Source organism: Capricornis sumatraensis, chromosome 20 (assembly GCF_032405125.1).
Source record: "Capricornis sumatraensis isolate serow.1 chromosome 20, serow.2, whole genome shotgun sequence".
Classification (NCBI taxonomy): Eukaryota; Metazoa; Chordata; class Mammalia; order Artiodactyla; family Bovidae; genus Capricornis; species Capricornis sumatraensis.
Genome location: NC_091088.1, coordinates 32,031,538 through 32,054,938, shown reverse-complemented (window position 1 = coordinate 32,054,938; position 23,401 = coordinate 32,031,538). Strand labels below are relative to the sequence as shown.

General features: G+C 58.5%; 1 protein-coding gene across 9 annotated transcripts; it reads right to left on the bottom strand.

Moving 5' to 3' along the window:
* Window positions 1-96: 96 nt before the first annotated feature.
* NDRG4 (NDRG family member 4) lies at window positions 97-21,714 on the bottom strand. 9 transcript variants are annotated; one of them, XM_068992319.1, is made up of 16 exons: window positions 21,628-21,714; window positions 15,808-15,856; window positions 8,069-8,224; window positions 7,677-7,797; window positions 7,526-7,588; window positions 7,311-7,371; window positions 5,920-6,006; window positions 5,552-5,608; window positions 5,083-5,186; window positions 4,179-4,235; window positions 4,025-4,076; window positions 3,017-3,064; window positions 2,835-2,870; window positions 2,669-2,720; window positions 1,019-1,057; window positions 97-251 (listed from the first exon to the last, which is right to left on the bottom strand). In XM_068992319.1, the coding sequence occupies exons 1-16, from the start codon at window positions 21,697-21,699 to the stop codon at window positions 97-99; spliced, it is 1,209 nt and encodes a 402-aa protein (XP_068848420.1). In that variant the 5' UTR covers window positions 21,700-21,714. The 9 variants fall into 9 exon arrangements, with proteins under 9 accessions (XP_068848420.1, XP_068848422.1, XP_068848421.1 ...); XM_068992321.1 differs by having other exon boundaries at window positions 8,069-8,174; window positions 15,812-15,856; XM_068992320.1 differs by lacking the exon at window positions 1,019-1,057.
* Window positions 21,715-23,401: the final 1,687 nt, after the last annotated feature.

Here is a 23,401-nt window from a genome sequence, read left to right as displayed (position 1 = left end):
AAATAAACTAAAGGGGAAATGAGCTGTGAAAGGGTGGCCATGGGACGTCAATGTGGGTGGGGGGGGCGAGTGGGCGTCTTCGCGAGACCTGGGGCTTCAACAGGACACCTCCATGGTGTGGTTGACCTGGCCCAGCCCCTCGCTGCTCTCCGAGTGGGTGCAGGCCTGTGGGCGGCCGCCGTCCACTGAGCTGGCGCTGGTGAGGGACGCGGTGCGAGAGCGGGCAAGACGAGTCATGCTGGCCGAGGGCACTGCGGACAGAAAGGGCACCGGGGATGAGGACGGGCCAGCGGGGCAGGCACGGGCACGTGGGAGAAGGGAGAAGGATTTACGCAAGCAAAGCAGCCAGCGAGACCCGTTCTTCCGACGAAGGCACGGAGGCCCATCCGCAGCCAGGGCTCTACGGTCATGCAACGCCAGTGACAGGGAGTGCGCCCAAGGGGCGGGGGCCACAGGGGCTGGCAGGACCCTCCTCACAAGAGTGGGCCAGAGCTGTGGCCCAACAGGGCAGCAACTGATGACCGACCAGGTGTCCTTGAGCCCGGGGAAGGATGGGACGTTCTTTCTAATTCTGCTTCCCTCAAGAGGACAATGGGGCCGGGCGGGGGGAGATCAGTTCTGTAAAGAAGGGCAAGGTGTGGTAGCCTCAGACGGCCCTCAGTCCATTATTCAGAGAGTCACACAAGTGAGATAAACTCATAGGGAGCAAATGCTTCTGTCCTGACCTCTGCCAGCCACCTGTCCAGCTCAGGTGTGGCTTGCCCCTGACCCCAGGCCTGACACCTCTGGGAGGTTCTGGCCCCAACTGCCAGGGCTCTGGAAGCCATGGGGCCCCAGGGAACCTAGAAGCACGACTGGTCTAAAGCCTGGCCACTCCGGAGCCCTAAACGGGATAGAGCCCACAGAAAAGCGGCGAGATGCGGCTTGGCTGCAGCACTGCATAGAGGGAGGAGCAGAGGGGCCCGGGCGATGGCGGCGGGCGGGGGATCCATGCATCAGGGGAGGGGCTGCGGGCTACCTGCTCCTCCACTCAGCCTTCGGTCCTTCAAGTATGCAACTAAGAGAGAAGACAGAGCCAGGGGGCGGGGTGGGGAGACACAGAACACGGGTGAAGAGGAGGTCGGGCGAGGCCCGGGCGTTGAGATGGGTCAGAGAGGAGAGGAGGGTACAGAGAGGCTGGGGGCAGGGCTGGAGCCTCAAGGGCCCCCCTCCTGCCCCCTCATTACTGCAGCGGCCCCAGAAGGAGCCACTGATGTCAGTCTGCCCCGAGGAGCCCAGAGAGCAGGGTGGGGTACTCAGCAGCCTCCGCTTCTCCAGCCTGGGCTGCAGTCCTGGGGTCTCTGCCAACAAGGCCTTTGAGGACACCTAACCTGTTCCCGCACCCTCACCACTCCGCTGGGCTCAGTATCCCCGGGGATAGAGGCCCATGGGTGCGTGCTCAGTCGTGTCCGACTCTTTGTGACCCTGTGGACCATAGCCCGCCAGGCTCCCCTGACCATGGGATTCTCCAGGCAAGAATAGTGGAGCGAGTTGCCATATCCTCCTCCAGGGGATCTTCCCGACCCAGGGATCGGACCTAGGTCTCCTGCAATGGTAGGTGGATTTTTTTCCCACTGAGCTGCCTGGGAAGCCCTGGGTAGAGGCCTGTAGAATCTCTCAAATCTTCCCAGGTCTTGAGCTGCATGATGGTATTCCTCCCAGGGCCCAGGGAACAGGTCCCGGCCCCGACAAGTACCGCTTACCCACCCGTCCCAGCCGTGTTCTCCAGGCACCTCCGCAGCTCTGTGTCCCTGCCGGGTCTCACTGTGGGGCTTGGCCTCTCGTTGCCCCACTTGTCCCCAGACAGGCTGGCAAGGGGCCCAGTCCCCTGGAGGCCAGGAGGAGTTCAATTCCTGGCTGGACCCCCCCGGTCTTTCCCTATAGGCCTGTCCTACCAAGGAGACACAAGCTCCAGAGACTGAAGTGGAGGCGGAAGAAAACAAATTCAGGGAGAGGAAGTCTGCTTCTAGGAGGAGAGCCAGGCATAAGGGGGAGACGGGAGGAACTCAGGGGATACGCCTGTGTCACTGAAGGGCTGTGTGTGCATGTGGGAGAGGCTCATGAGCAGGGTCTCACCCCTGCACGAGGGGAAGCTGGAGGTGGCAGGGAGCCAGTTCCACCCACCCACAGCCCCTATGACCTCAGGGTCTTCAGGTCTGCTGCCCCCAGGCATGGCTGCTTTCAGCTCTCCTCACACCCAGATGCCTCCCGTGCCTTCCCCAGTTCCCAGACTCCAGGCCCGCTTCTCTGCTGCCCCTCGCACCATCCAGCACCTTCCCAGCCCTTCTCGGGTGCTGGAGGTCCAGCTGGGGGCATGGTGTGGATGACTCACCCCCAGGCAGGCTTCCCTGGCAGGATTCAGCCTCAGGCCTGGGTCCCCTAGGGCTGGGAGAACCCCCCCCCCACCTAACAGGCCCAGCCCTGCCATGAAAACAGTGCCCCAAAGCCTCCCTCTCCAAGGGCACAGGAGGGCAGGGATCGGCCTGGCATCACCAACTTAACAGTCTAGGCGAAGATGCCCTAGAAGTCCCCAGGCACAACATCCGGCCCTGGAAAAGGACTCGTGCTCACAGGCCCACCTGCTGCCTGCTCCCTAGTCACTGGGGTGTGGTGGGAGGAGTACACTTACTGTAGCCCATGCCTTGCAGGAAGTATTTGAAGGCTTCAGTCAGCTTCCCAGGCTGCAGGACAAGGGACAGGCACAGGGTCTGATTGGCGGCCTGGGATTCGGGGAGGGGGGAGGTCCCACCCACCCTGGGTCAGGTAAGGGATGGGAGGAGGGCCAAGAGTCTCACCTGTGTGACCTGGGGGAGACCCCCGGAATCTGCCATCTGCAGGGAAAAGAGGGGGTGAACTGAACAGGGGCCACCTCCCACCACACCTTGCCTGTCCCCTGATCAGACACATCATCCTGCTCCCGCCTTGGCTGGGACCCCTCCCTGCGGGGGGGCCCATGGAGGGGAGGGGGAGGCCTCACCTTCAGGAAGGTCGTGGTGGTTGGATCCAGTTTGGAGTTGCACTCGACCTGGGGACAAGGAGCAGCTTCAGCATGGTGAGGCACCTGAGGGTGTCAGGGGCACCCCCTGCCCCAAGTGCTAAGGCAGATTCTCTCCCAGGGCTGGGAGACAGGGAGGGAGTGCAGGGGGCAGACACAGGCCAGCCAGCACCTCCCTGGGCACCTTCAGAAAGGTCAAGGCCCTTGGGATCTGGAAGCGGCTTCCTGAGGGCCTGAGACCCTCTGTTCCACTCACCACTGCTGGTGGGGTGGGGGCTGGGCCCAGTCCTCACAGGGAGCCAGGGCCACCTCCACAGGAGAGGCTGGGAAAGCACCAGGGACCCCAGGAGTCAGAGGTCAAGGTGAGGGAGGGCCGAAGGTCAGCAGGAGACCTGAAGCCTCTGAAACTCTGGCCCTGCCTGTGTTAAGACAGCAGGCACAGCCCTACCCCATTCCCCCGGCCCCTGGGCACAGTCTAGGTGCACACTGGGCAGGGGGGCTTCCCTGGGCATTCCTGAACCCCGGCTTTCTGTGCTAAGGGGGACATGAAACCCCCAGGCTGCCTGCTGTCAGAGTTCCAACAGGAGAGGTGACACATGGTCCCAGATGTAATGGGGTATGCGCTCCTGTGCTCACAGATTATTTCATAACCAATGAATCAGATTTTAGAGAAAAGAGAGATCTTAGTCTCTGGGCCTAAAATGGGTCGAGACTGCAGAGGGGCTGCACTGCTGTGGGGTGGGCAGAGGGAATAAGCGGCCTGATCCTGCCCCCAGGGCCCTCCTGTCTCCAGGCTTCCCTCACCTGAAGGATGGGGTGGCTCCAGGCAGAAGTGCATGGCAAGATGGGGGGAAGTGGGATGAGGAGCCCAGCAGCCAGGGCCCACCCCGAGGCTTCCAGGGGCTGGGTCAAGGATTGGCCTTGCGGGCCAGGAGCCAGTGACCCCTTACCCTTGCCTCCCACCCGCACCTGGGCACGATCCTCACTCACCACGCCATCCTCGGCAGGTGCGTTATCCCCGACTACCAGCATCACGGGGCAGCTGCAGGCACAGAGGAAGAGGGCCGTCTGGCCTGGGCACCGGAGCAAGGTGGGGGGCAGTGTGTGCAAGGGCCAGGTAGGCTGGAGGGGGAGGGCCACTCACCGGAGAGTCTTGGCATTGGGCACTGTCCCAGGCCGGTTAATATCTAGGTCTCTGCGGCTGCAGGGGGAGGCAGAGGCGGGCATCCCATGATGGGATCCCGGGGCGGTGTGTTGGAGCATGTCCAACCTGACCTGCTATATTTCAGCCATACCCAATCCCTCCACATGGCAATTACGGCCCAACATCCCTCCAGGTGCCGGGCTGGTCCCAGACTTGGGGCTCACGCTCTGGTGTCTCGACTGTGAGACAGATCCTCACGGATGCCATTGGTGAAATGGGGAGACAGGGACCTAAGGGCCTTAGGGCCCCCCGCATGTGACTTCTTCCCAGACTCTCCAGCTCATGCCAGGTGGGCCCTCCCATTTGGCTGTCATCACGGGCTGTGACCACCATTGTGCTGGGAGTCCTGGGCCTTAGAGGGAGGCCGGCTGGGGTTCCTCTCCCTCTCCAGTGTTTCTCTAGCACCATGCACATAGCAGGGGCTCAAGAAATATTTGCAGGAAAAAAGAGAAGGAAGGACATGCCAGTAGGAGCTGCAGGATACTCCCCTGCAGGACTAACCCAAGGGGCTCCGCCGAGCACTTCATCCCTCCTCCTCTCCACTTTTGCTGGCTGTCAGCACTGAGGCTCAGGGTGGTGGGGGCAGGGGTGGTGCCCACATTCCCCACTGCTCCTGCCAGCGATGCCAGGGGTGGAGGAGAAGTGGACAAGCCCTGCTCGCCCTCTGCCCCTCCAGGGGTGTGACCCCGGGCAAGAGGTCACCCCTGTCGGAGGTTGGATAGTCTGCTCTTCTGCCAGCCGGCCAGCGACTGGCCTCCTCCCTCGGACGGCTGAATCAGGGATCCCCCAGCTATGTGAGCCCTCCCCTCTCGGTGCTGCCATCCGGCCCCCCGGCCGCCCATACCTGTTGTACATGTTCCAGAAGAGCTGCAGGTTGGCCTGGTTCACCACATTCGAGATCTGCTGCCGGTAGCTCTGCACCAACTCTGTGTTGCTCACCAGCTCCTCCTGGATTCCGGGGGACGGCAGGAGGGGAAGGGGGCGGTGAGAGGCATCCACAGAGGGGAGCCACAGACAGGGACGTCAGAGTGGGCATCGCAGAGCAGCCCTTGCCCCACCCCCAGTGATGGTGGGGAGAGGGAGGCAGCAAGACTGTCGTGGGGAGCCCATGACCTTCAGAGGCGAGGGAACCCCTCCCAGTCCTCGGTGCCGCAGTCTCCTGGCTCACCACAGGGCAGGGGTGCGGCAGCTCAGCTCAGATGCTACATCCACTGCCGATCCCGCCCCACTCCACCCCACCCCAACCAGGCTCTTCGGGAGGCTCCTAGCCCGCCCACCCCACTCCTGCATGAGGTCGCCCCGCACACCCTTACCTGGCTGAAGAGGTGGGATAGCACCGTGTCGGGTAAAGTGCTGGTCAGGCCGGAGAGCTGCAGGCCGGGCGGAGGCCAGTGTAAGTGACGCCTCGCACGACCCCCGGCTCCGGCTCCGGCCCCGCCCCCGCCCCGGCTCCGGCCCCGCCCCCGCCCCGGCTCCGGCCCCGCCCCCGGCTCCGGCTCCGGCTCCGGCTCCGCCCCCGCCCCGGCTCCGCTCCTGGCTCCACCCCGCCCCACCTCCGGCTCCGGCCCCGCCCCCGCCCCGGCCCCGCCCCCGCCCCGGCTCCGCTCCTGGCTCCACCCCGCCCCACCTCCGGCTCCGGCCTGCCCCCTGCTCCGCCCCCCTCCAGGTGGATCGCGCTCACCTTGGTGGCCGCCCAGTCGATCCAGCCTTTGCCGTTGGGGTCGATGTTCATCAGCACCAGCCCCTCCACCAGGTCGGGGAAGATGAGCTGCCGTGACAGGGAGACAGGACTTGAGGGGCGGGACGGGGTGCAGGGAGCCCCTATCTTTCCACTAGAAAACGGACTGTAAAGTTCCAACCCTGCCTGTCTCGTGGGCCGTGGGGGGTGGTAAGGGTCTGAAGAGGAGGACGTGTTCTGTAAGGGCTTCCAAGGTGCAATCGATGACCAAGTGCCTTCAGCTGAAAACCTGCGCCCCTTCCAGCCCTGCTCATCCTCCTCTCCACCCGGAACTTTTCACAATCCTTTTATTTGGATTCTATGCCTATATCACAGTTTTTCAGCTTTTAAATATATCTTTGAAGAGGTTCCCTCATAGCTCAGTTGGTAGAGAATCAGTCCGCAATGCAGGAGACCCCAATTCGATTCCTGGGTCGAGACGATCCCCTGGAGAAGGGAAAGGCTACCCACTCCAGTATTCTGGCCTGGAGAATTCCATGGACTGTAAAGCCCATGGGGTCGTAGAGTTGGACAGGACTGAGTGACTTTCACTTGAAGAGGTTACTATTGCAACACTGAGAACTAAACATCTTCAATAAAATACTGTCTCTTTGCTTTCATAGAAAAAGCCCTAGTGATGTGAAGAAACTGAGCTTTCCAAAGCCTGTTCTGTGTTAGACATTGTAAAAGAGACTGGAGTTTTCCGTTCGACTGTCTGCCCGTGTTTAGGAGAAAATGGTAATATATACATACTGCGGTCATGTCAAGGTTGTCTGGGGTGGCAGGGAATGACTGACAGTTAACAAGGTGGTTAAGTACTGCAGTCAAAACTGGAGTTGAAAATTCTTGGTCAGGTTTTTTGTTTTGTTCTTTGTTTTGAAGAAAGAAATACTTTGAGTCCTAAAGATTAAGGTTTTCTTTTTAGAGATGGAAAGCTTGTGGGCTCCTCCTGCCTGACATGATGTTTCTGAAATCTGACTTTTTTAAACCTCAAAACTTAACGTAAGTGTAATTTTTGGTTAAAAAATGATTCATGTTTAAGTATTACTCTAATTAGTGAATGAGGAATTAAGATAATCCTTACTTAGTGGCTCATTAGTTGTATAGCTTGTTGGTTTTGGATAATGGTTTGAGCAACTTACAGAGTATAGTGTTTTAAGGAAATGTATGAAAAAATTAACTTTTTTTTAAAGTTAATTTCCTTGGAGGAAAGAAAGAAAAAAGGACTTTTCTAAGTGAAGAGGAAGTAGAGGGAGGAGGAGAGGAAGAAAGAACTCAGAAAGTTCCTGCAGGTTGCCCCTGGGGGGACCAGTCCTGGGATTAGCTGGGCCTGGGGTGGTGGTGGGTAGACTTACTGCAAACTTGGCCAGCACATATGCTCCGGCTCCCACTCCAATGCCAATCACGTACTTGAACCTGACAGAGAGCATGCTGGTCACTCCAGGGGTTTCTTTCCCCGTGATGGCCATCCAGTGCAGACCTAGCCATAGCCCTGAGCCCTCAGCTCGAAGCTGCTGGCCCTGTGGTGGTGGTGGGCACCTCTGGGGTGGGAGACTGGGCAGGGACTCACCCAAAGTGCTGTACCACACTGGGGAGCATGGCGGCCAGCTGCTCCATGGAGGGGAACTGGTACCTGCAGGTGGAGCAGGAAGTCAGGTCTGGGGCAGCTGGAGGTAGGGGGGCCTAGAGAAAGCTGGGGGCAGGGCATTCCTGGTACCTACCCCTGAGGAAACTGGGACGCCCCCACCTGCTGACCGGGGGCATCCACGTGGCACACCACGAAGTGCTTGGTGATCTCCTGCATGTCCTCAAAATTGAAGAAGGTATTGAAGCACAGCTTGTCTGCAAAGACACAGCTCTCAGCTCTGGCTGAGCCAAGGAACCGCGGAAGTGGGAGGAAGGGGTGGGGGGACGGGGAGGCCCATGAGGCCCATGGATGCTGGGAGGGAGGTCAAGGCAGAGGTGATGATCAGCCTCATGGTTCAGCGGGGAAACCAAGACCCACATGGCTGGAGGCATAGAGCTAAGCGTGAGTGGGGATCCACACAGCCCTGTGGGGAGGGAGGGGGCCTCACTATTCCGGCAGACCCTAGGCAGAGGAGGGCACACTTACGGTTGAGCCCCACGTCATGGTAGGTAAGGATAGCTGGGCGGTTCCCTTTGGGGGAGCCCCGGATCACCACGTGCAGAAGGCCGTAAGGCGTCTCGATGTCATGTTCCTGGAGGGGAGAGACCGCGCTGGACCCTCTGGGCAGCCCCTCACTCCTGGCTCTTCTGGGAAACGAGGCTGGGGAGCAGCCTGGGGGCTGCTGGGCCTATGGTGGGACCTTCACCCCTCCCCCCCATAGGGTAGGCATCCCCTTTTCATCACCCCCAGCAGCCCCCGGAGGGGACAGACCAGAGGGTACGTCTCTCCCCATGGGTGTTCAGCACAGGGGCAACATAAACTGGGCTGCACATGAACATTCCAGTCTCCTCCGCAAACCAGCCAGTGGGGCGGCCCAGCCCAGCAGCACTCAGCCCTCCAGGGTCCAGTGAGGCCCATTTTTCCCCATCTCACTGCAGCCCCTCTGGGTCAGCTCTGCCATCCCCACTGAGTCCCACCCTCATCATGTTCCCCCTGGACTCAGAACCCTGCAAAAGGGCCGCAGCCCACCTAGAATCCACGGTGAAGACCCCATGCCAGCCAGTCCAGCCACCCACCCCCACAGCTGTTCATTTCCACCCCCAGGCTCTCGCTCCTGCCTCTCTGAGATCCCCAAGGCCTCCCTTGGGCAGGGCCAGGCTAGACACCATCCCCTCCCCCAAAGGCCTTCTGCAGTGGCGGCTCTGGGCTCCTCCTGGGTCAGCCCCCTTGGGTTTGCTGCTCAAGGTCATCAGTCCTTCAGGAAGCAGGAGCTGAGTGCTGCAGGTTCAGGACCCGCTCTGCCCCTTACTGTGTGACTCTGAGTGGGACACGCACCTCTCTGTGCTTCAACCACCTCTTTCTGAGCCATCTCATGGGGGTTCAGGGAGAACTAGATGAGCTGATACCTGGCCCCAGAAAGGGGGCTGCCATTGGTGGGCGCATCCCCAAGCCCTGCTGGCTGGTCTTTCTGGGAATTGGTCCCTCTTGGCCACTCACAGGCAGACTCCCAGCAGGTCTGTCAATGCTGAATAAACAGCCCTGCCCTCTCAGGGAGAGTCTTAGGGACAGCAGGAGGTGGGTGGTCCCTCCTAGGGAGTTGGAGGTCAGGCTAAGGTCAAGGAGAATCACCATGTGACTGAGCACCTACTGTGTGCCAGGTGTTATGTGAGACAGAAGCAGCGCTTTTCCCCACCTTTTAGTGGAGTACACTCATATTCAGAGAGAAACAAAGTTTCTGCCTCCGACAAGAAAGGGGAGCCTTAGGTGACCGGCCTTCTTGGGTCAGGGCTCAGAGGACCACTGCCTGGCCCCATCTCCAAAAGGGAAGGACTGGTGGTGCCAACCCTGGCGCCCAAGGCCACACGCCGGGAGCCACACTTCTGGGTCCACCGCAGCCTCTGCACGGCCCAGGCCTGTCCTTCAGTAGCACTTCCTGCTCACTGACCACTGACCAGACACTTTTCATGTACTTTCTGTTCACTCACAGAGGAGGAAACTGAGGCTGGCCAAGGAGCACTGACTTGCCCAAGGTCAAGCTCAGAGAGGGCAGGCAGGGTGGATCTTGGGGGTGCCTCTCTCAGGCTGCTATTTCTGAGGAAGCGATCCAGCTCCACCTGAGAGACTTCTGAGCAGACCCCTCCCCATAGCTGCCTGTCCCTGCTGGAGGGCCCTGCCTCATCCCCCCCCAACCCCGGCCATGCTCTCTTGGCTCTGGAGGGCGGGGTAGGAGGCAGGAAGGGTGCACGGTGCTATGGAGGGGGCTGGGAGAAGGAGCTCAGTTCTATGAAGGGCAGGGAGCAGGGCAGGAAGGATGCCCGGTGCAATGAAGGATAGAGGCTGGGGCAGGAAAGACCCAGGCTGCTATGGAGGGCGTGATGCGGGCAGGAGAGGTGCACAGTGCTATGAATGCTACGGGGTAGGGTGGGTGAGCAGAAGGAACTCAGTTCTGTGAAGGGCAAGGAATGGGGGCAGGAAGGACGCTCGGTGCTATGGAGGGTGGGGGCTGGGGCAGGAGAGGGCCCCCATTGGCACTAGAGCTGCAATGCGCTGCCTGCGGCAGTGGGGTCAGCTCTAGCCCTGCAGAGCACAAGTCAGGGCCAAGAAGGGGTCTTCGCAGCTCTCCACCGCCCCTAAGTGTGTGTGTGTGTGAGGGGGTGCCTGCCCCAGTCTCGGTGTGATTGCCTGGGTCCCCATCCCCGCCCTGACCCACCCCCATCACCCCAGGACGGCGAGACTCAGCGTGGCGCTTGGCCCACTAAGGCTCAGCTCCCAGGGGACGGGAAGGGCTGGGGCTGGGCACGCCGACGTGGGCGCCGGCCCGGTTGCCCAGTGACCTTGGCTGAACCCTCCGCCGACCTCCCTGCACCCGCTCTGAACCAGAACTTCAGATCCAATTCATCCTGATAGAGGCCAGACGTCCCCAAGAGGGGCGTCCCGAGGGCCGCAGGCGGGCGCGCTCTGAGCCCCCAACCCTCAGGGCCGAGGGCTCTCATTGGCTCCCGGTGACGTCAGAGCCCGTCCCCGCCTCCAGGTGGGCGCCAGCGCCAGGCACTGCGGCAGTCCGGGAGGGGGCTCTGATGTCCTCTCTCTGCCTGTCCCGCTCCCCTCATCCATGACCCTGAGGGCTGGGGCGGGGAGTGGCGAGGGGAGCCCTCCGACTTGGGCTTCAGGACGCGCGCCTGTGGGGCTGGTTGGATTCTTCCCGTCAACGCATCAATAATTCAGAGGACCGAATCTGCAGCGGCGAGGAGGCGCTGACGTCGCTGCTTGGGTGCGGGTGTCAGGGGTGGCCCCATGGCTATTGGACCCCGCAGGGTAGGCCCGGGAGTAGAGGGATGGGTCTGCCCCTGCCTCTCCTTAGAGTTAGAACTGCACGGATTCAGGGCGCCTGCTGCCCCAGGGAGGAGGTGTCCTGTTTCCCCCCCCCCTCCCCCCTCCCGTCTCCGCCCCCGCCCCGCCCCGCCCCCCCAGGTCCTTACCCTGCTGGCTCATCGCCCCAGCATTGCCCTCCTATGCGCAGAAAATACAGCACAGAGACCCCCTTCTCGAAGCTCCTCACCTGCAGGGACCCCAGCCTGACGGCCCAGTTAAAGCCACACACAACCCAGACTTCTTTGCTTCTGCATGCTGTCCCCCCCAACAACCATGACAACCCTCGCAGGGTCAGGTCAGACACCTGCAGGTACGGACCCCCCAGACGCCGCAGGGAACAGCTTCTGCAGCGCTGAAGGGGTCACAGGCACCAGGCAGAGCTGGGCACGTGCCAGGCAGAGGGCACACTGTCAGTGGGATACACACACGCCCGCACACCCATCCACACGGGCTGACAGACAAGTCACAGCCCTTCTCGATTTCCGCAGAGATTTCAGTCTTCCCCGTCCTCCCCCGCGGACCCACCAACATTTCCTCCCAAGCACGCAGCGGACCAGGGTCACCAGGAAGCCTGGGACCCGCTGATCTTGCCTTGTGACCCCCAGGGTGCGCCAACTGAAGGCAGAAGCACCGCGGGACAGAGGCAGAGCATGCCCCCGCCTCCCCGCTGACCTCGCGGTCCCCAGAGTCCTCACTCACCCCATCCCAGCACTCCGGCATCTTGCCGAGGGAGGCCACCCGCCTCGACCAGGAAGGGCAAACAAAGGCCTGAGTCACCCGAGTCCAGAGGGAGGGGGCTGCGCAGGTGGGAGACCAGCGGCTCTATGGTGGGGCCCCAGCTCGCGGGGCCATTTATATGGGGAGCTGCCTGGCCTGGCCTGGCCCCTCCTCCCTGCGGGGTTTGTGAGCAGCCACTCGCTCACCCGGAGCCCCTGCTCCTGGATTGGCTTTCAGGAGACAAAACTTGGTTCCGATTGGCTTCCACGGTCCTCGCTCACCGGCTTCTGCTCCTCCCACCCCCAGCAACACATCAGTCGGGATGGTCCCCAGCTCCGGCAACCCACTCACCCCCCCACCCACCCCCGCCCCGCACAGAGGCTGGGAACCGCAGCTGCACACCGGGTCCCCGAAAAGACGAGAGGCCACATGTATAGGTGCGCCCGGTGGCAGGTACAGATTAGCCTCTCACAGCAGAGCAGGCCAGGGTGCCCTAGACAGCACAGCCCTTGACCCATACCCTGGGAGCAGGGAGAGTCTGAGCGGCTCCCAAGCCCAGCCTCCACATCAGGAAGGCCTGGATCCTGTCACCTGGAGAGGTGTGGGGAGTCACTGCTGCCTGCGGCAACTTGGGCTGTGACTCTACCCCAGAAGGTTGCTCCTCCTCTACCCCCAGGGTCTCCCCTTGGGCATTCCCCAATCTGCTCACATGTATGCCCGGTGCCTGCCCACTGGAGAAGGGAAATGAGGGTTCTGGGGCCAGGGGGCCTGGAGAGATTTCGGGACCAGGGATGTGGTGGGCATACACCAGCTCTGTCCTCCCGCACCCTCATCCTGCACCCAGGCCAGAGTCCCCCTGGAGAGAGAGGAGGTGGAACGGGGGCGGGGCAGCTTGTCCACGTGGACATGCCCGTCTCCCCATAGCCACACCCAGCCTTCTTTTCTGGGGTCACCCAGCCTGGGGCTTGGCTCTCGAGTCTCTGGGGAGCAGGACAGGTGCTGGGGGTTACGTGGCTCAGGATGTGGAAGAAGAGCTGGCTGGAGACAGGCAGGCAGGGCACTCAGATGAGAAGCAGGAGGCAAAGGAGAACAGAGGAGAGGAAATAGGCCAGGGAGGGGCGCAGAGGAGGGAGCCCAGGGACTGAGAGGAGCAGGAGCAACAAAGAGGGCGCGGGCGCCTGTGCCCCCATTCTGTCGCTTTGGTGAAGGAACCTGCCACTCGCCCCAGCTTGTATGGACAGCCGTGCATGCTGGCCAGCTGCCCTGGGGAAAGGCAGTCACCTCCCCGTCTCTGGGTGCCTGGTGACCTGGTCAGCACCCATCCTCTATGCTATTCCAGGCCACGTCCTCTGCCTGCGGGGAGCGAGCATCAATAACTTCCCTGCCCCTTTCTGACCTCTCGCCATGTGGACCTGGTGCAGAATGCGGGGGCCTGTGCACTCCAAGGGCAGCCAGGGCCTGGAATGGGAGTCCCCCAGCACCTCATGTCCTGCCCACGTTCCCTGTTCCACGGTCCCCATCCAATCTTATGCCCACCTGAACCTCTGAGTGGCCTTCTTCACCCTTGGGCCTAGGTGACCTTGGATACTAGCCACTGCAAGCCATGACCCCCCAATTCTGCTCAGCTCAATGACTTCAAATCCCCAGACTTGAGTCAAAGTCTCAACTTTCTCATCCATTAGCTGCGTGACCTCGGACAAGATTTTTTTCACTCCTCTGTGCCTTAGTCTCTTCAACTGTCAAACAAGAATTGTGCCTTCCTCACAGAGCTCCTAGGAGGATGATAAGAAGCTACATACATCACTACAGACCCAACCCCAGGCCTGCCCAGGAGAGAAATGCGGTAATCTGTGTGCCTCTCCGAACTGTGGGTCTCTTCCCTGGAGGTTATACAGTTGTTGGGGCTGAACAAGGCAGGCTCAGGTCCTGGGAGCCAAACCTTGCTAGTCTCTGCTGTGTGACCTCTGGCAAGTCAGTCAACTACTCTGAGCCGTCATATCTTAAATGGGAGAAAGGCAGAGTAGCTGCTTGCATAAGTAGCTGCCAAGGATAATACATAATCTTCACAAGACCATATACGAGAAAGGATGAAGAATCTGAAGCACCGCGAAGTGAATTCTCCCACTCAGCGAGGGAGCAGTGGAGCTTACCAGTACCTCACATTATTATTACCTTTTATTATGTTTAAAAATTTTGGCCATACCCTGAGGCACATGGGACCTTATTTCCCTGACCAGGGATTGAACCCCAGCCCCCTGCACTGGAAGGCAGAATCTTAACCAATGGACCACCAGCGAAGTCCCATGAGGTCACATTATTGAGAGTTATAAATGCTTAGTGCCTTGGTTCTCTAGCGTGCCAGACTCCTATCCAAATGCTTTGCTATGTTACCTTATTTTGTCCTCTGAACATCCACTTTAGAAACAAGGAAAATGAAGCACAGAGAGGTCCTGCCCAACATGACACAGCCAGAGGGCTCAGAGCCAGGGGCTGCATGGAGGCCACTAGTCACAGTCAGCCCAGGGACGAGGGCACCATCATCAAGCCTACAAACACCTGGGGTCTGAGCTGCCTCAAATTTGACCTCCAGGTTTGATCTGGAGGTCAAACCTGCCAGGGTCTGGCTACTATGAATGAGGTAGTGAGCTGTGCTGGTGGTAACATGGCAGGGTCACAACTTGGACCAGGTCCTTCTGCCTCCCCCAACAACTGGGCCCCCTGAGGCCAGGGACTGAACAGGATAAAATCCTTGGCCCAGATAAGGACCATCCTGGCAGCTGCTTTACTTAACAAAAAGCAACCTGTGTGGAGTAACCAGAGCAGAGAGTAAGGTGCTTTTTAATACATGCTGCCCTCTACCAAGCAAAGATCTTGAGAAGCAGGGTCTCACACACATGGGGTGGCCCACCCTGGCCTGGGCCCGGTATATGGGTGCAGAGGATTCCAGGATTCTGTCACCTTTCACCCCCCAATCCACCTCCCAGGATGTGTGTGTTTTGGGGGCTGGCAGCACAATTGGCATCTGAGGAGTCCCACTCAGGGTCAGGCAGCGGCTCGTTGCCCTGGATTTTATTTCAGTAGTCCCTCACACAGGAAAGGGGCTGTGTGTTCACACTCCTCAGCCCTCACTTGGAGCAAGGAGGACAAAGGGCACTCTGGCTGGCCTAGGCTACCTTGTGGACACATCCCTCCCCTGCCACTGGCTCCTGGGTCCCCACTCCCCCAGGCCCCATCCTGTCCTCCCTAGCAGCAGAGGCCTTTGTGATTGGAGTCGGAGCTCCCAGCAGACAGGAGCATGTGCCCAGGCGCTGCTCTGACGCCTCCGCTGTGTCCTTGAAGGGGCACGTGACCCAGGGTCCAAAGCCTGGCTCAGATCCACATTCTCAGAGCCATGCTCCTGGGGGAGGAGTCTGCAGGCCGCTCCACCTCCCACGTCACCCCTGCGTCCAGACCACGAGGCCGAGGCTGTCATGGGGCTGGGAGACTGACCTAAATTGGATGGTGGCCTGAGGGCTAGCTCCCGCCAGGCAGGAGGAAGGTCCCAGAAAGGTCTGACTTTGGTCAATAGGTTTTAATGGCCAATGAGGGCCCTGGAACCCCGTGAGGCTCCCATTCTGTCTGCTATCGCGTGTTCTCCAAGACCCAGAAATAAATGGCCACCTTGGGACTCACAGGGGAGAAATGGCGGGCCAAGTGAGCGAAATCAGAAATCATCATGTGGAGGAATAAACACAAAGACTGATTTCAGTTTTCCCAGGGAAGCTGGCATCAAACTGAAGAGGACATGGTTGTCCCGAGCAACTGCTGCCATGGAAACAAGAGCTATTAGGAGCATCAACCTGGCTTTCATAGGAGGAAAGTGCTGATTCAGATGACAGCATCCTCACTCCCCCAGACCTCCCCGCCTTCCCCTGTCCTGTTCAGGGAGGGAGGGGGCATTTCTCCATGGGGTAGGGGGCCAGGCAAAGCTGCTGTGAGCAGTAGGGATGGTTCTGAAGGCTGCCAGGTGCCCAGTCCCTGTGGCTTCAGGCTGGGGGCACTCAAAAAGGCTGTGACCCTCGTCTGAAACAGGCTGGGTCGGGGGGGGCGGTACCGGCCAGCAGTCGGTCCCCTATCTGGGGAAGCTGAGTGGGGACCTACCTTCCAGTCTGTGTCCACAGCCAAGAGGAAGGAGTCAGAGTTCTCCTACAGGAGGGCAAACAGAGAAGGGTGGTTCGTTAGGCCCCAGGCTGGCCAGGCAGGGAAGGGTGACCAGAAGGGGCTCTGCCTTGAGCAGTATCACTTGCTGTTCCCATCTTTTTTTTTTTTTTTTTTGCTGAGCCTTGCAGCATGCAGGATCTTAGTTCCTAGGCCAGGGATTGAACCCACATCCCTTGTGGTGGAAGTGTAGAGTCTTAACCATTAAACCCCCAGGGAAGTTCCTCCCTAGTCTATCTTAATGTGAACAAAAGTGACCCAGGGCTTTCCATGCACCAGGTTTCAAGCCATTAAGTATGTGACAGATGAAGCTACGAGCAGCTACACACATGGATTTTTACCTCCTAGTGTTTTTTTACCTATTAGTTTAAAATGTGAAGATTTCCACTTTGCAGGTGAGAAGGCTGAGGCTCAGAGAGGCTGAATCACACGGCGAGAAAGTGACGGAACAACCTCTGACCCCAAATTCTTGCTGTTCATCACTCTGCCCGTTGGCCCCTCAGATGGTTTTCAAGGTCGACCATCGGGGCACAAGATCAGAGGCTGGGGGATGAGGGCGTGACTGTCACAGCCACTGTGAGGATGGGGAAGCCGAGCCCCACACCCTGAGGGAGAAGTGGGCTTTGCTGATCTGCACAAAGGCACTGCCTGGGCTCGTGCCATAGCTGCCCCCACCTTTTCAGACCCGCCTCTCAAAGGCTGGCTTTTCGGCTCATTTCTGCTGATGGTGTGCCCATCTGATTGGTACCTGTTCTTCCCACTGGACTGTAGGTACCCAGAGGGGGTGGACCGTGTCTGGCTCAGCTCTCAGCACCAAGCGTGGCATGGACCAGGCTCCTCAAGCAGCCCCGGGTGAACAAGTCTGACGTCACAAGGAGGGGAGCAGGGTTCAGATATACCCAGTGCTTAAAAGGTGGTGGAGGTGGAGAGCGGAGTGGGAGCCCAAACCCCCTGTGTCTGAGTTGCCAGGCTCTCCCTGATGCAGCCTGCAGGCCCCTGGACAATCGGCACCCTCTCTGGGACTCTGTCTGGGGAATGAAACCTCATGGCGGGCGGGATCCCACATATCCAGGAAGAGCAGAGATCTGGGGCCTCTGCTCTGCCTTCTCTCGTGTCTGCCGAGAACCCTCGCTGCTCCCCTCTGCTCGCTGTGGGCAGGTGGCTTAGCCTCCGAGCCTCAGTGTCCGTGAGGCTTGACTGAGGGCAGGGAGAGCAGTCATTCCGTCCTGGCACCCCTGCACTGGGCTCCGGGTGCTACAGAGGCTGCCGCGTAACCATGTGGACAAAGGAGACAGACTAGAACCAGGATGTCATGGGAGGACAGCAAGAGAAGGGGAGGGTCCCCGAGCACAACAAGAAGGAAATGAGCCCGCTTTACAGGGAAGGGAGGGAAAGGGCGAAAACCAGCAACGCTGATGTTCTCCTCTCAAAACGCAAAGTCCATCCACCTGCATTCTGGCAGCTGGAATGGAGGCGTGGCAGACAGAATCAGAAGGGCCTAGAGGCTCTCACAACAAAAAGGAGACCAAGAGGCTTCCACCTGTCTCAGGTGACATCAACAACGGCCGTCCTTCCCCTCCTGTTCCCCCAGGGCCAGGGTGCTTTCTCTGCATGGGGAGGGGAGGAGAACACGGAGGCAGCCACTCCTGGACCCTCCGAGGAAGCGGGCGGGGCCCTGGGGGAAAGGAAGGAGGCTGGATATTCACGAATTTTGTCACCAGAAGACCTGGCCCGGCAAGGGGGGTGGGCAGGGAAAGAGATGCATGCAGGAGATTTTCAAGGGAAGGGACAGGACCCCAAACCAAGAAACAGCAGGAATAACACAAGCCAACCCGGAGATGCCGGAGGCTGGGAGGAGCCACACGACCATTTCGAGGAAGACAGGTGGGAGAGAGGGCCCAGGTGGGGGGAGGCGAGGAGGCCCGGGGGCAGCCTAAGGAGATCCAGGTGGGGGATGCAGGTACGGAGCCCCGGGCACAGCAAGCAACGACTTCAGAGTCTCAAATAGTGGAGGGATGGTGGTGATCACATGGACGCATTCACTCCTCAGTAGACCCAGGGAATTTACACCTGGCAGGTGGCGAAAGATTTTACAAAGTGCAAAAGGACAGGGGACAGGTACTGTCATCCCATGTAGCTGGACAGGGGGACTCTGTGGATGTAACCGCCTGGGAAAGAGGCCAAGAGCAAGGCAGGCAGGACTGTACCAGCTGTCACTGAAACCTGGGAAGGCCACGCTGAGAGGACGGAGGAGGATCTGGGGGGCGGGGGGTTGAGGCCACTCATAAGCAGATGTGACCAGTGACCAGGTCCACTGCAGAAAGGGGAGAAACTGAGCTGGGGATTTGCAGCCTCGGAGGAGAACAGACGCGGACCCTCGTGGGTGGGAGGGGTTGGGGGTACAGGCATATTCAGGTCCAGGTGGGATGAGGGGAGACACCAAGGGCAGCAGGAAGAAGGCAGAGCCCAGGGGCTGGTCAGAGGGACTCCGACCAGGGAAGGAAGGGGCAGCAATGTGCCAGGCAAGACTGGGCAAAGAAGGGGTGTGGGGCATCTCCTGGGGTGTCCTGCCAAGGCGAGAAGTGGGAGAGACGCATAGAACGTGTGAGGCCACGGTGCCCTCATCTCTCTGTACCACCCACAGCTGCACACTCTGTGTCAGCAGGCAGCCCCCCTGCCCCTGAGCCCTGGTGATGGGTGCAGGGGTCCCTGAGAGCCACCATCGTGCCCTCACACGAAGGCCGGTCTCTGCCTGCATGCCTAGAAAGACAGGCTGTTTGTGGGCTGGAGGAACTTTACAGAGAGTTCTGGAAAACTTCTTTCTTCTGAAGCACATCGCAGTCTACAGCTTCCACCTGGCCCAAGTCTTTACTGAGCACCTACTGGGTACCAGGTGCTGTGCTGGGAACTGAGGGGATCAGGGAACAAAACAGACAGGGTCTCTGCCCCAGGAGCCTGCGGGGCAAGGCCCAAGAGTGGCGAGGGCCAGGCCTGGAGGGTGTGCAGGGGGGTCAGTATTAGACCCTGTGGTCAGAGAAGGCCTTTCTGAGGAGGGAGCATTTGAGCAGAGCCCGAATAAAATGAAGGGCCAGCTCTGCAAATTCTCCAGCCAGAATATCCCAGGCAGAGGGAACAGCTGGGAAGATGATCAGCTGGGTCATGGAAGAACAGTGAGCCCAAGAGACAGGAGAGGAGTGGGGCGGGGGGAGGTCGGGGGTGGTACAGAGCATATGCTGGTCCCAGGGAAGGACTGTGGCTGTAACTCCGAGAGCAACGGCAGCCGCTGGGCAACAATGCGGAAAATGACAGGGTATGTCTTATTTATTTTTTGGTGTATGCAAAAAAGGATAAATTTACCCGAGTCCCTTACCAAAGCCAAGAACAATAGTTAAAAACAGGCCTCGGGAGGGATGGTGGCCAGTAATAGAAATCAAATCTTGTCGGCCTAAGCAAAAAGGGAAATTTATAATTAGGATTCAAGGGTGACTTACCAAGCCCAAGGGCAGGACTCACAAAGGGCTGGAACAAGGGCATGGAGCACATTAGAATGCCAGGAAGGACATGATGGACTTTAAAAGGTGGACAGAGTAGGGAGACCAGTGGGGCGGCTTCTCCAAGCAGAAAGAAGGGGTGTGGGGGCATCTCCTGGGGTGCCCTGCCAAGGGGAGGAGTGGAAGAGAACATGTGAGGTCAAGGTGCCCTCAGCTCTCTTTGCCACACATAGATGCACATCCTGTACCGGCATGGAGCACCCGGAGGAGACGATGGGGGCTTGGAACAGGGAGGGAGTGGAATCAGAGTCAAGAGTCTACCGTGTCCAGGAGAGGGTGGACTGTATGGAGAGAGTAACATGGAAACATACATTACCATATGTAAAATAGCTGAGTGTGCTTAGTCGCTCAGTCGTGTCCGACTCTTTACGACTCCATGGACTGTAGCCCACCAGACTCCTCTGTCCATGGGGTTCTCCAGGCGAGAATACTGGAGTGGGTTGCCATGTCCTCCTCCGGGGGATCTTCCCAACCCAGGGATTGAACCCAGGTCTCCCGCATTGCAGGCAGATTCTTTACTGTCTGAGCCACCACGGAAGCCCATGTCAAATAGATAGCCAATGGGAATTTGCTGTATGACTCAGCAAACTCAGACCAGGGCTCTGCTACAACCTAGAGGGGTGGCCTGGGGAGGGAGGTGGGTGGAAGGTTCAAGACAGAGAGGACACATGTATACCTATGGCTGATTCATGTTGATGTTTGGCAGAAACCAACTCAATACTGTAAAGCAATTATCCTTCAATTAAAAATAAATTAATTAAAAAAAAGTCTACAGTGTCCAGCTCACCAGTGTTTCGTGACCATTGCTGGGGGCTGCCCTCAGGCAATCAGACCTTAGAAGTTAGCTCAAGGTTCTGTCTTAGAGATGGGGTAGGGGAGGCAGCAGAGTTTCCCAGGTGGCTCTAGTGTAAATCTGCCTGCCGATGCAGGAGATGCAGGTTCGATCCCTGGGTAAGGAAGGTCTCATGGAGTAGGAAATGGCAACCCACTCCGGTATTCTTGCTTTGGAAATCCCAAGGACAGAAGAACCTGGAAGGCTCCAGTCCATAGAGTTAGACACGACTGAGTGGGTGAGCATGCACCCAGGCATGGGGCAGAGAGGGAATACATGTATATTGATGGCCCGTCCATGTCGTATGGCAGAAACCAACCCAACACTTAAAGCAATTATTCTCCAGTTAAAACTAAAAATTTTACAGTGTGCCCTTCTCTGGGGCAGGACTGCCAGCCTCATGCGGCTGGCTCCCTGGGGCCTGCACAGCCACTCTGTCCCCACACACGGTGCTCAGCGGCTCTGGGGCTCACCTCCTTCTGGAGAGAGGCTGCGGGAGGTGGGGCAGGGCAGAAAGGGGGTGTGCTGAGCACCCAGGGACTGGGCTCCCGGCTTCCCCATCTCCAAAGTGAGGGGGCCTGGCAGCATAACCAGCACACAGCTGCAGCTATGCTGCCCCAGAATTCCACAAGCAGTGGACCCCCAGGCTTTCCTTGCAGGGAGGGAAAGGGGAGCCATGCTGGAAGTGACCATTACTAGAAAGTGCGGGCAGAATTAATTCTGGAATCTGAGGTCTGGAGTCCTGATGAGGGCCCTTTAGGGTAAAATAGCAACCTCCAGTGCCTTGGGCCCACTCCTCCTTGGGGCTCTACTGGTAATGCCTGCCCACCTATCTCAGAGGCTTGTGAGGAGAAAAGAGAAGCTGCCTGCCTGAGGGGGCTGAGCGAGGCGGGAAGCATGAATCTGCTGCTGGAGGCAGCACTGGCCAGCGGGGACCCTGTTGGGGTCCAAAGGCCGCCCAGGACCAGGGGTTGAATACGGCCTCACTCCCTGATAGCTCTGTGCCCCTGGCCAAGTGAGTTACCCTTTCTGTGCCTCAGTTCTCTCATCACCGAAACGAGAATAACTCTTCTAAAAAGCCTCCCTGCCTCAAAGACAGCCAAAGCCCCAGCGAGGCTGGCTGGATGTTAGATGCGTGGGCGCTCAGCCCGGGCGGAACTCTCTCCCGGCAGGGACAAGGCTTCCCAGGATGGTCTGAGGATTCCTGGCGCTTGGCTTGCGTCGCGGTTCGGAGGGTCAGCTCCTTGCCATCGGCCAGACTAGAAGGATGGACGGCCAGCTGCTTGCCATCAGACCAGAGAAAAGGCGCGCAGTTTCCTTCTTAGCCACGAGGTGGCGCCCTCCGCCCCCAGGACCGCGAAGGCGCGACTACTCACCAGCTCCGCGGCGTCCTGGCCCCGGAGCAGTGGCTTCTCCTCGGGGAATCGCAGCTCCTGCAGGCCGGCCATGGTCACGTCGTGGAGCAGGAGCCCTGGGAAGGGAGGGCGAGGGGGTTAGGGCCTGGTGCGGCGGGGACGTCTCAGCCCGGCGGAGAGGACAGCGCCACCGCGCACTGGGACAGGGGCACCAGGCCCCACCCGACCGCTCCGCTCCATCCCCGGATCGCGGTCGCCAAGGGCAGGCTCAGCTCAGCGCTTCACCCGGGCAGCAAGGCTCAGGGGAGGTCATTACATTATTTGTTCTTAAAACACGTTCCCCCAAGCACCCGAAGAAAGGAAGAAGGGGCAAAAAAGGAAGAAGGGGCGAAAAGGGAAGAAAAGAAGGGAGGAAGGAAAAGGAGAGAAGAAAAAAGAAAGGAAAAACAAAGCGACACGATAAACGATGACCCTTGAAACAACTTCAAGTGAATTCCATTTATTAAGAAGCAGGGGGACACGTGTGGGGAAGCCCCCGGTGTTCAGAAGTGGACAGTGGGGTCTGGAGGACACGGAACTGAGCTGAGCTCAGTGCTTAGGACAAGCCTGGGTGAGGGGGGCTCTGAGGGGGAGGGGGCTGGCAGTGTGATACTGCAGGAAGGGGTGCCAGTCACGACACACCACCAGCAGGGAGGGGTGACACCGTGACCCCTCAACCACAGCCACCAGGCGGAGGGGCCCAGGCCTAATGGCTGCAGGTTCTGGGGAGACTCTGGGCCTCTGAGCCCCAGGAGAGGAAGGGTCATATGTACACATGTGTATGTCTGGAGGAGCCAGTTTTGGGGGAAAGGCAGACAGAAAGGGTGCCAAGACCTCACAATCCATCTAGCCTGGCACCACCATTCTTCGCTGGGACTGTAGGATGGCATAAATAAGAATGCACCAAGAGAAACGCTAGTCAGGGATACGAGCTGAGAACTCATAAAAGAATTACAATTAGCCAATAAATACAGGGGGAAATATTAAAGCGCACTAGACATCAAAGATATATATATATTTTTGGCTAATGGAATTGGTACGGTTTGCGGCACTGGCAAAGATGCACCAAAATGGGCACTTTCCTTATACTGCTGTGAGTGTATAAATTGGTACGTCTTTCTGAAGGGCAGTTTTACAGAACTGAATTAAAATCATTTAAAAGGTTCTTACTCTTGGACTCAGCAGTCCTCTCCCTGGGAGAAATTTCCTAAGGAAACCATATGCTTTCCTTAGGAAAACTAGCATCTAATGATTTATCTCTAAGAAAGCTCACCCCAGTGCCATTTATAATAGGGAAAAAAAAAAAAACTAAACAAAAGGAGCCAAGTGTCCACAAATAGGGAAGACAATGACTTGTAAGGTTATTTAATAACATGAGAAAATGCTTGTGTTATAATAGATTTTTAAAAAGAAGTTATAACACACACAATATTATCCAAATTATGAGAAATATGAATAGTTTCACCAAAACAACAACAACAACAACAGCCTGGAAGGCTTTTTATAAAGTTAACAGGTATTATCCCAGAGTGAAGGACAGAAAACTGGCGCCTACAGTCTGAAGTCAGGGAGGAAAAAAAAACCATTAAGAAAGACTACCTGAAGATCATTAACAATTCTTTATTCTGACAAAGCACTCCATGGCTCCCAAGGCACTTTCCTGTGTTGTTAGATTTCACCCTGATGGGAAATGCGATGAGATAACCGAAGCTCAGAGAAGTTCCACGGCAAGCCCAGATGGGGCCAGGCCTGGAAA

Bases quoted from the DNA above. Each gene is read 5' to 3' on its own strand.
- NDRG4 (XM_068992319.1), bottom strand. From the start codon at position 21,699: ATGGCCGGCCTGCAGGAGCTGCGATTCCCCGAGGAGAAGCCACTGCTC. The intron at 5,609-5,919 runs GTGAGCGCGATC...CCCGGCCTGCAG, and splicing joins TCGACTGGGCGGCCACCAAG to CTCTCCGGCCTGACCAGCAC. The intron at 5,187-5,551 runs GTAAGGGTGTGC...CCCGGAATCCAG, and splicing joins TATCCCACCTCTTCAGCCAG to GAGGAGCTGGTGAGCAACAC.